Below are 12496 nucleotides of genomic sequence, written 5' to 3' on the forward strand. Positions count from 1 at the left end.
CACTGGCTTGCCCCTCCATCTCCTGGAAAGCAGCAACAACATGACAAATCTGAGGTGTGGTAAGTCCTACCACCCCACTATGTCATCAATCACTGCCTCACTGAACTTTGTGGGACTTTCTTTGGTGTGGACCTGTATAGTACTGTGTTGTCTCCAGATTTAGAAGATTTTGGAGTGTCACTAGATGTATCTTTCTTAATGCCAAGTTACGCTTGATGCCATGGCAAGTTTGACTCCGCAAGTAGAAATAAAGAAATATTTTCAGTTAATCCTGCGTTCAGTATAACATTGCAAATTCTTTCCATGCCAATACTTTCAAGTTACCTTCTTTAAAGGTAATAAGAGGAAAATGAAAATGTGATGCAAACACCCAGTGTTGCTTTGTAGTTCTTTGAAATAAGTGCACCAGATGCACCTCCATTGAATCCAGTTTGTGAATTAGAAATAAATTCTGTCTTAAAAAATAACATAAAAAATAGTAAATTAGTCTGTTTCTACTAAGTAAGGCAGATATATGACTGAGGTGGTGGCAACATGGTGACTAGTGACTTAACAGTACTTGTGTAACAGGATATGCTCTGGGTGATACGAATTCCTGACAGCAAATTTTATGTGTATAGAGCGGCTTTCTAAAACATATCTTTTGTCCTTCTTTTTGTCACCAGGCTACATGATCATAATAATTTTGACAGGCTGTGAAAGCCATGCTGTCATAGGTAAGACATTAACAGTGACACAATGACATGAAGTGTTCTGAGTCCACTGCCAAACTTCAAACTATGTATCTGTCCCAGGCTATAATGTGATGTGAACAGCTCTGCTAGGCTCCTCACTGGCAGTTCTTTAACTGCTTCAATCTTATGAGGAGGTGGTAATCTCATCGTTCTGAATAGCCCATTATCGTTATTAGGGCTCTTTTCACTTCAATAAAGAGCAGCTGTAAAAAATGACATGACCTCTGTGACAAGGGGAAGGGGGGCGAAGGAAGCAGCCATTAGTAAACTTCTCCACAGAAGATATGCCAGTAGCTTGAAATGTGTTGTTGGCATCTTGATATTACTGAGTAATGACAGAAAACCAGGCGTACATAGGCAAGAGAAGTAAGCCTCAAAACTTACCTCTCCCCACCCCCACAAATATTTTATGTGGCAGAGAGCCATAAATCATACCCATATACAACAAAGTATACCCAGCTGGGCAATTATTAGACTGTAATTTTTACTTAGCAATTCCTAAAACCATCTTGTGCAAGATTATCTCTCATGGTTTACAACCTCAGCCATGTCCCTCATGTAAGATAATGCTTAGCCCTATGCTTCCCTAAAGGTTACTTTTTATTCTCTATTTAGAGCTAATTCAGTGCAATATCTTTCTTTTTTAAAGATTCAATCTTCCTTTCCCAGCAGGAGGAAATGCTCAGGAGTGCCATTACACATTTGATGTCATATTTATTCTCAGCTGCAAATTCAAGTAATGCAAAGAATTCAATGAGATATCTATGAGACAATCTAACAGATGCTCTTCTAGATGAAATTCACAGTTTACCTCATTACTAGCCTGAATATTTTCTGCAACGTGCACACTAGAGTTTCATAGCCAAGATGGTTGCTGGTTTACAGCTAGGTCAAATCATTTTCTACATTTTTAGATTATTTCTATCACCATCTTATACTGTACTGACATTTTATATTAACATTCTAATCTCTGCAGGCCTGTGATGGATTGGTGATTGAGGACATCAGGAATAGGTCAGCATCCAGTGATACAGCTGTTACCAGGGAGTTTCAGAAATATGTAAAGATATGTGACAAAGGAGAAGCTATTGAACTCAACAACCTAGGCCCCATCTGCACTTTACATTTATGGCAATATCAAACCATTTTAAACAGCTATAGCTTCCTCCAAAGAATCTTGGGAACTGTAGTTTGCTAAGGGCATTGAGGGTTGTTAGGAGACACCTATCCCCTCGCAGAGCGACAATTCCCAGAGTTCCTTGGGAAGAGGGTTTGATTCTTAAACCAATCTTGTAATTAGTCCAGGACATGTGGATCAGGTTGGTTTATACTGGAATTTGCAAAGATCAATATCCTCAGGTGTCTCTACTCCCAGGAAAGAAACATATGCACTAACTTTACATTACTTTTGTGATAATGGTAACAAAATGCAGTAAGCCACCAGCGTTCAGATTTAGATCCCATTGTTTTCTGTAGCTGAGAACAAACCTTAACTTTTGCTAGTGGCTTGTTTGGAGAGAAAGAAGCTATGGCTTCAGACTACACAAGCCAGCGTGGAAATGATGGAGCATCAAGTAAATTGAGATGCAGTAGAATATACACTTAATGATCTCTAATAAAACTCAAGGCAGAAGAGCACCAAAGGGAAACAGTACTTCTTGCTCAGCCACAGGTGTCTTCTACATTTGTAAAAGGAAGTTCTCTGACATCACATACAATATAAGATACAACCAAAACTTTCGCTCCTTTAAATGTCCTTTGTATCACAGACTAATCAACCCAACACAATAATCTTAACAAGGGGTCAAGGAGTAGAGAACGTAACACTCCAATGCTTTGGCTCACTATCATGCCTCAGTTCTCACAAAACTATTTTATGTTTTCACATTAGGTTCACAACTCTATAAAGGAACCAGAAAGCAGTAAGCTACATAATACAAATGTATTTATCCTTTGATTAACTATCAGCTTTGATAACTACAGATATGAAGTTCTCATTAAATGAAAGTATGAGATCTATGAAATTTCTCACATCTGAAGTCACACACAAACACACACACACCCTAAATTGCACAAAATCACGTAGGTAGCTTGTAGACCTACAAGCAACAATTTAGGACATGCACAGCAAAAGGCATGCAATTTATTCATTGTTCCCAAGGTGATTTCTTCATTTTAAAAAAATGGAAGGAGTTTAAATAGATACAAAGCAACATCCTCAGAATTCGGAGGGTGTTAGCATCAGTTGGCTTAGATATATCAGATGGCAAATTACCTTTGATAGGTCCCCAGCCTCCAAGTAGAAGCAGATAACAAATACATTCCATGTAACCCAGATGACTAACCAGACAGCGTACTGTAAAAAAAAGGGAAAAAGGAATAATGCATCATGAATCCCAAAATCAGCGGCATTTAAATTAAGCTTAAACTACAAATCTCAAATGACAACAACACCCTAGTATTGTCGATGCATTAAAGCTATGTGGAGTTTCATTCATAAAAGAAAATATTTCCATTCCACTTGGAACAAACTAGTTATAGCTGCTGGTTTTAGGGGTATTAATATGTCATGTTACATAGAACTGCAGCTTGTGGCAAGACTTTAGTGTAATATAAAGCTAAGGATCTCAGTATTTATGACAAAGAAGTTCTATATTTCTAAGCGCCATAGCTGCAGATGAATATTTGAAATTCTAAAACTGCCTGATACAGGTGTAGAAATTCAGAAACTAGGTCAATGGAGAGTTTCTAACAGTGTAAAGGAGGACAGGGGCAGGACTTCCATATTTAGCACAGCTTTCTGTTACTCCTTGTAACCCTCCTTCTTCTCTCCATTGCATCTGCATTCATGGACTAACCTTCTATGCACCCCTTTTTATTTCTTTGCTAGAGTCTTTGCCAAAACAAACAAACAAAAATTCCAAAACAACCTCTGATATTTCTACAAGACTAAATTGGGGGGGGGGGCCTTTATGCTAATGTGCCTTATTTTCACAATAATTAAATTGATTACACAGGCCCATTATATCACTTATGTGGAAAATTGTTTTCCAAGCTACTATAAACACAGCCATAAGGCTATGCATCCTCATTTTGTTATTTAGTAAATGTTCTTTGTTGTTCTATCCATGTTAAACACTGTGGCTGTGTTTTAGTTATTCAATGCTATTATATTCCATTTAAGTTTAATTTTACACACTGTCATCATTAAATTCTTTTTATTAGTTTGATAGCTCATATTTCTGTGGTCATTACAGTGCTTTTGTTTTTGACCACCTTCCACATTTTGACATCCTTTTTCATAATAATAAATTGCTGTGTGTACCATATGTTATATTTCAAATGCAATCTCTGCATAAAAGTGTGTTTGTGTGTGGGCGGGCGGAATAACAGGATTCAGACCAGCATAGGAGCTTCATTGTGGAGGAAGGGGAAAGTTATTTTGCATTCTGCCCTTACCTCCTCACCACTAAAATGATGCTTCAGAAGTCTCCAAAATTGGAACAACTGCGGGGGGGGGGGTTTGAAGCTGTAGGCTATAGGAGAAAGTTGGTATTTGTAAAGATAACCTCCCTCTTCCTGCAGTGGAAGTTTCCATTGGATCTCAGGCAAGTCTGACCCCAACCCATTGTGTTTTAATAAGAATAGTAGTTCTTGTTCTACAATTCAATGAAAATCATTTTGTTCCACTTTGGTCACAGTTTTTGATTCACCATAGTTTGCTATTTTGTTTGAACCAAACAAATTGTGGTTAATCTTAACTATGGTTTGTTGAAACAAGCCAACTTCAAAACATGTAGCAGGCTTGTTCAACAAAGCACAGTTAAGATTAGAATTATGTCCAGACCTCAAACTGTTATTAAAGTGTAGCTAATCAAAAACCAAAGCAAAAGCTTCAAATCTCCTCAGTGTAGAGACATAGGAGAAAATAGGGGATAATGCCTGATTCCAAAACCCATTCCCATCATGGCAGAACATGGTGGCCCCATGTTACACAAAAGCATGGCATTTTCATCAATTGCACATATAGCTGTAACCAGAAGAGCATAGTTGAAGCAGGGTCACCAACCCAGAACGTATGATGACTGTAACATTTTATTAGCTATAGCTTCACAGAGGAAAATGGCATGGCATAAGGCCAAGATGCTATTTCTGTGTGATCCAGCAGGACTGTTATGTTCTTATGAAGGAGAGGATGAAAAGGAATCAGTTCAATGGATATTCATTCTTAGGCCCATGCGCTAGAATTCAAACATCTCTGACACACCTGAACGGCTGTGTGTGAGATAGCTGAAATGTGAATAATTGTCATGCACATGTGTAAACAGTAACTAACATTTCTAAAATAGGAGAAGTTCTACTATGGAACAGAAAACACAGGCTGCCATGGTTATTAAAGATATTTGGAGTGTGTGATACTCATCATGCAATAGGTAATAGCCTAGCTCTAAAAAGCTTATTGTCCCCTAGTATGGATCATGTTCTTGAGCAAATTGTTTAATACAAAGCAACAATCCATCAGTGACTGATTGTGTCATAATGGATAATAGCTTGTTGCACACCCAAGTTACCATGAGATAACTGCAATTATATCAACAATGTCTCCATCAAACACTCTTTGTGTCTGTATTTTTTAAATGCTCAGGCTAGGACCATTATGCTTAAGTGAAAGTTAGCAACATTAGACAGGAGTGCTTTAAGTACCCCAAAATGTTGTTTTCTTAGAAGTAAACACTTACTTCAGTCTGGAAGAAAACATGCAACGATGGTTGCAGTATTGTATCACTGCATGAGAAGTGCTTGCTATAATACAAGACATATTTTTGTCCCATATCTTTTTACCGTTTTAATCACTATAGCTCAGCTACTGTGTTGGATCCTCATAAACAGAATTCTCCAGCCAAATGCTCAGGAGCGCAAGGCAGGGAATGATACAAGAGCTACAGCACCAATGGGGGGGGGGGAGTAACCACAATACTATCAAGTTCATCATGCACACATGCGGACAGTGGTTGAGAAAACCCAACACTGTCATTTTCCAAATGAAATGAGAAACTGTCTCAGAAATGAGAGGTTGAAAGTAAGCTTTGAAGTCTCAAGACTAGAGAGACTGCAGAGGTTCTTGAACTTTGGAAAAGTCAGGCAGGGATTCAGCAGGCTCGCCAGCATTCAGCATGATGAGATAAAATATGACTAGCAAGACTTACAAAAGACTGCTTGAACCTCTGTAGAGTTCATGGAATCTTTTGCAGGATTCAGCTTGCTGCTGTTCCCTTCCTTAGGCTCACCTCTCTCTCTCTCTCTCTCTCTCTCTCTCTCTCTCTCTCTCTCATTTCCTTTTTATTTGTTAAGGGACCAGAAGTCTCAAACTAGTGATTCTGGCAGCTCTGGAAGATAGTTATCCCTGAGCCACCTTGGCAGATCATAGCTGTCAGCCCAGCAAGGATCAGGTGACAGGAGGTGTCAACAGGCTCCCACCCAGCTGTTGTACTGCCTGATGAACCGTCTGTTTGCCTCCCAGACACCATCTCATTGAACATTCCTGCTTTTGTCATCACCAGCTCAGTCTTCTCTTGTGTTTTCTAGGACCCTGCAACTCACTTGGTATGAGATGTGAAGTTATTATAAAATAAAAGCAAAGGTATGCCACAGATTATAAAAGGCACGAGCAACACTGAGAGGAAACGATGCAAGTGTAGATAGTGGAATGAAAAGGGAAGAGGGTATAAAAGTAACAAGGGTACAAACTGCGGGCATTATTGCAATAATGAATTGGGAAACTAGAAAGTAGTTTGAAGAGCTGAACACATAGAAATGATACATGGATGAATGAATGAAACCAGGACATAGACTGTCAATTGAGAGAGACAATGTTGGACTATATGAGCCAGCAATGCAGCTCTTACGTTATTTCTGCAAAGGACAGAAATATAAGCTAATTATTCATTAAAAAGAGATTGTGCAAATATAAAGTATTGAGTATGCCAGTCTTATGCCGCACCACTGTGCTTTAAAAAGATCCATAGGAACAAGATAGCACTCATAAAGAGAAAACTAGTTTTAACATTCTCAGTCCAAAGTAAAATGTTTGAAATGCCACAATTTCTGTAAACAATAGGAGTTGGCTAGGCAGTTTTCTTTCTAGATATTACTTTTTAGGGTTCACTGCTTTTAAAGAAACAGTTTCAAAGCCTGGGCTGGCAACCCTGATAGGAGAGGAAGCCAACCCGTTTGAAAATAACATGTTTGAAATGAATCCTGCATTCCATCCCCCATGACAATGGAGAGAAAGTCTACCTGTGGTTTTGCAAAATGTGAATGTCTATCATTAAAAGGGCTCTGCATTGAAAAATACTTTAAAGCCAACAGTCTGCAAAAGCCAACCAGAAAAATCTTCACTGTGCTATGAAGATGAGGCCATCAGACCCAATGAGCTTCTATACTAGGGATTTGGCATATCAACACAGCTCAGCAGGAAGCTTAAAAAGATTTTAAGACTAGGCTCAGTCAATTATTCAGTCAATTTACTATTGATTGAATAATATCCAGTCAATAGTAATTTTGGTTGTGGCTCAACCTGCGGAAGTGTCTCTGAGAGAATTTAGCAGATGAGATCCCCAACATTAAACCTTCTCTATTTTCACTTTTCTACCCAGGCCTGCTTTAAAAAACATTTCCTCCCCTGCCCGCATTCCTTTTAATTGTTTGAAAATTTAATCCAGAACAAGCCTGGCATTTCTGTAACTACAGATGCATAAGCTTAGACACTGGCTGGGAAACCTGCCATCAACATTTACACTTGATGCACATACATTGTCTTTTGGCTCTGCACACTCATGTCCATCTGCTTTGATGGCCTGGTGCCCACTCATCAGTCAGTTGGAGTGTTTGACTGGGTCTTAGCGCCAAGTAATGGCCTTTGACAGGCAGCATCCATAACCTTGCCAGTTCTTTTGCACAAAGTAGGTTCCCCCCCCCCCCCGACAAGCTCAAAACACTGGTGTACAACGTTCCTTTGCATTTCTCAACCACTTTTGTGAAACTGCAAGCAATAATTTATTATAGCAACATAAAATGAAGATGCTATTGAACAGAAGAACAATAGAATGCTGCTGAAGCACCTACATGCAAAGGCAAAAGAACTGAAGGCAGAACAAACCAAAGACAAATAACAGAAGAAAAACTTATGAATAAGGTGCTGAAATGGGAAAGGAAGCTTTGTTTGACACTGCAATAGGTTGCAGAATGAGTTGGGCTGCAAACCTATGTTCACTTATTTTGGGATAACCTCCACTCAACTCCATGAGACTTATGCATAAGTAAAAAACAGCAACCTTATGATACATGTTACAGCACATTCCACGTCTGTGCATCATACTATCAATTAATTGTCTGGGTCTTTTACAGGTGTGCAAGACTACTGGTAACAAAGGAATTCCTCAGTGATGGAGACCCATCACTGGTTCTCATGGGGATTTCAACAGCAATAGGAAAACTGGTGATGGGTAAAGGCTTATGCAAATCCTGAAGTACTGGGTGGAAAAAGTACTGCAATGATCTATTTTATGGTGGTTTTATTGGTATTTGGTTTATCCTTGTAATTGATGGATTGTTTTATTGAATCTGTAAACTGCATTGGGGACGTAGTTATAAATAATGCTGGCTGTTTAAATAGCCCGCTGTTTCAACCAGTCAGACCACTGATAACTAGATTACTACTTGGATTTGCATATTATTGTAGAAATGAATTTCAAACAATTAATGATGAAAATCAAAGGTTATGAATTTTTCAAAAAGAAAGGCCAAGGAAAGCATTCCTGGACCACTGATGGCCATAAGACTAGAACATGCTGACTCTTTTAAGTATCTGAGGATCTGGTTTCATGGCTCTACAATTTCAACCAACCACACTTATCTGTTCCTGCAGAGGGAGGGGAAATTGCTGAAAATTTCTTTCCTGTCCATTGTGTTTTACTGCCTGCTGAACTGGAGAAAAGTAAATTTGTATAAAAATATTAATGGAAGCTACAACTTGGTGAGCTAAGCTCCAGGTGCCGGTACTTACAACCGCTAAGATAACTACACAAAATCTCATCCCTTTAATAATATACCCAACAGATCCCTGTGCTCAACAGGAGAGGAGATCCTGCAGATACCATCGTATCAGGAGGTCCATGACACACAATGTCAGAATCAAGCTTTCAGTGTGGCATAGTCTATCTTTTGGAATTCTGTCCTGTAACATTTCAGACAGGCACCATACCTCTATGTTCTTTTCAATGCCCACTGAATCATAGAATCATAGAATCATAGAATCATAGAGTTGGAAGAGACACAAGGGTCATCGAGTCCAACCCCCTGCCAAGCAGGAAACACCATCAGAGCACTCCTGACATATGGTTGTCAAGCCTCTGCTTAAAGACCTCCAAAGAAGGAGACTCCACCACACTCCTTGGCAGCAAATTCCACTGTCGAACAGCTCTTACTGTCAGGAAGTTCTTCCTAATGTTTAGGTGGAATCTTCTTTCTTGTAGTTTGTATCCATTGCTCCGTGTCCGCTTCTCTGGAGCAGCAGAAAACAACCTTTCTCCCTCCTCTATGTGACATCCTTTTATATATTTGAACATGGCTATCATATCACCCCTTAACCTCCTCTTCTCCAGGCTAAACATGCCCAGCTCCCTTAGCCGATCCTCATAAGGCATTGTTTCCAGGCCTTTGACCATTTTGGTTGCCCTCCTCTGTAGACCTCCTCTGAAGACCGCCTTCTTTCAAGAGGTGGCCATTTCTATTCCAGTGGGTATTTGCATTGAATTTCAAATTGTTTTTATATATGCAATTGTTTTAGATATGTTTTTATTGTACTGTGAACTCGCCCTGAGAGGCTTCATAGGAAATGCTTCATAAATGAAATATATAATAAAAAATAATATAAATGATAATGTATGGAAAAAATGTACATTATAAATATGAAAATTTAAGTTACAATTTTCACAGCAGTTTTGAATGTGCCCATATTTTAAACATCAAACAGGTAAAATTCAAATAGAAGGGGTCACTTCTTCAAGCATCTTGATAGAATTAAAGGCTAATGTTGGAGCAAAAATGGATTGGCTGGCTGTCACTGACTTCAATGGCAAAGATTTGCTTTTTAAAAATGGCCCATTTCCAGCTTTTGTTCTTATGGGTAATACTGGTCTGCAAACTACTTCATACCAAATTGTGCTAAGGTTGCTAGGACAGACTGCTAGATCTTCTCCCTTCTAAAAATGGATCTCCTGATTCCTACAGGTAAGAAGCTGACGCTCTGCTTAATGAATGAGATTCTTCCCTGACAGCTGAGTGCATACATCAGAGCCATTGGTGGCGAAGGCTTTGTATACTAGTGACTGCACCTTGAACCTTTTTATACAAACTGTGTTGTATTCAATGGTGTAATTCAGCTGAGAGTAAGGCTTCCATCAGCAAAATGGGGAGAAAAGCAGTTTTCAACAACTTTCCATCCCCCTGCGGTTTCTGTGCCCCTTTAAATCTGGAAGGTCCCCCCTGCATCATATTTGATTCCCTTCCTGTTCCACTGATGGAAGCCTTAGCATCAACTGAGCAACTGTTGGATACAACCCCATTTGTGTATGGCAATGGCAGCATCTGCTTACACTTGAGGACAAGGGGCTGGAAAAGAGAAATCAGCTATGTATCCTTTATTTTCTCTTGCTGATACTGTAAACTCATTTTTCATTTTTTTTTTTAAAAAAAACCTTCTTATATTCTTGTAATGTCCTTTTGAAAGAAAATCTATAGCCTTATCTTTAAACTCCTGTTGCTTTGTGGCCAAATGCCTGAGCAGTTTTGATGGCTTTATTGATTCATTTGCAAGCACCACAATCATACAAACAGGGCAGTTTTTTTCCACAGCAATTTAGCAGCACAAATTAGTGTGGTTGCCTTCCCTTGTCAGAATTCCTAACAAAGGTTGTAAGGAATTCCCTTGTGACTTAATAGTCAACTCATTTTGAGATGAAGGCTGATTTTTGCATTTGTTTTTGGGGCAAATATTAATTGCTCTTCAAATGGACCCTATTGATTTAATGATATCAATATGCAAAGTGTTTCAATATGTTTTTGTCTCTTCTTTGTCAAACAAAATAGCCAAAAGTTCAGACTCAGTTTAGGAAAAATAACATTATTTCACACTCAAACATGCTTAAATGCTTTAGATCTCAAAGAGAAAAATGTGACTTTTTTTAAAAAAAAAGATTCAACAATGAATCCATAAATTCAAAGTCCTGACTCAAGCATTCTTACTACTTCAGTAAAATGCAACTCACCTAATTTACCCACATGTCTTTCAATAATTAAAATGGAAAGCTGGAAAGCATTTTAGTACTGTATTTTCCATGTCAATATTAGAAATATATTTAGGAAATATATATCATACACATATATATATATTTACATATATATATGAGAATGAAATTAACCAAACTGGCCACAAGTTTGCATATCTATAATATGTCTGGTAAGAACCTGAGAATTGTTTCCCATGATTAGTAAGAGTCAAACTTACTTTTTAAAATGTGACTTTTGAATATAATTTTCTGTTGTGTAGCTGCTTTTACTTTAGCTGGCATGGGCAGCCCTGGCATGAGAGGGGTGAGGGATCTTTAATTATTTGTTCCCCACTGTGGCCCTGATCTGGATCAAGACACCTGCACTTGCTATTTGCTAGTGAGAAAAACTCACAATGGAGTATTGATAAAATGCTGGGGAAAAAATTAAAGCTATGTGTGATTAGACAGGGTTGTTTGGCACAATATATTCTTTAGCAGTATGATTCCACAATTCTTGTGCTTTAGGCTAAACCTGAAACAATATGCTCTTTTACCCTACTATAGTGAAAGGCCACAATCAGAACACCTTATGGCAAACAAGAGGGATGCGGGTGGTGCTGTCGTCTAAACCACAGAGCCTAGGGCTTGCCGATCGGAAGGCTGGCAGTTTGAATCCCCGCGACGGGGTGAGCTCCCGTTGTTCGGTCCCAGTTCCTGCCCACCTAGCAGTTTGAAAACATGTCAAAGTGCAAGTAGATAAATAGGTTCTGCTCTGGTGGAAAGGTAGACGGCATTTCTGTGCGCTGCTCTGGTTCACCAGAAGTGGCTTAGTCATGTTGGCCACATGACCCAGAAGCTGTCTGCGGACAAACGCCAGCTTCCTTGGCTTATAGAGCGAGATGAGCGTGCAACCCCAGAGTCGTCCACGACTGGACCTAATGGTCAGGGGTACTTTACCTTTACCTTTTTATGTCAAACAAGATTGAGGGCACAGGAGAAGGGGACAACAAAGGATGAGATGGTTGGACAATGTTCTTGAAGCTACCACCATGAGTTTGACCGAACTACGGGAGGCAGTGGAAGACAGGAGTGCCTGGCATGCTCTGGTCCATGGGGTCACGAAGAGTCGGACATGACTAAATGACTAAACAACAACAACAACATATATATGTGTGTGTTTAAACAATACAACAACAACAACATGGCAAACAAACTAAATACTGTGTCTTGTTATTAAATCAACAACCATCACATTGAGAAAAAAAGTTTGCGTGGTTTTAATGATGATCAGCTGTGCACAAAGGAAGGTATTAGAAATGAAAAGGGCAACAATAGGAAAGAGGTAACAGAAAAGCAAATATGTAAATAAATTATAATTGTTAATATAATAGATGCAGTTGAAAAAAGGAAGATGTTGTTATAAGCCAAATC

At 38.9% G+C, this 12496-nt stretch overlaps 1 protein-coding gene across 5 annotated transcripts in view; it reads right to left on the minus strand.

Annotated features, from left to right (window-relative positions):
- Positions 1-12496, minus strand: part of NKAIN2 (sodium/potassium transporting ATPase interacting 2) — a gene marked incomplete at its 3' end in the record, with an annotated part of 430177 nt that overhangs the window by 197916 nt on the left and 219765 nt on the right. For all 5 annotated transcript variants that reach the window (XM_083435134.1, XM_083435132.1, XM_083435130.1 and 2 more), the window contains one exon: positions 3010-3090. In XM_083435134.1, the coding sequence (XP_083291260.1) occupies positions 3010-3090 (81 nt within the window). The remainder of the gene's footprint in view (positions 1-3009; positions 3091-12496) is intronic.

This window comes from Podarcis tiliguerta (assembly GCF_965153285.1).
Source record: "Podarcis tiliguerta genome assembly, chromosome: 3".
Taxonomy (NCBI): Eukaryota; Metazoa; Chordata; class Lepidosauria; order Squamata; family Lacertidae; genus Podarcis; species Podarcis tiliguerta.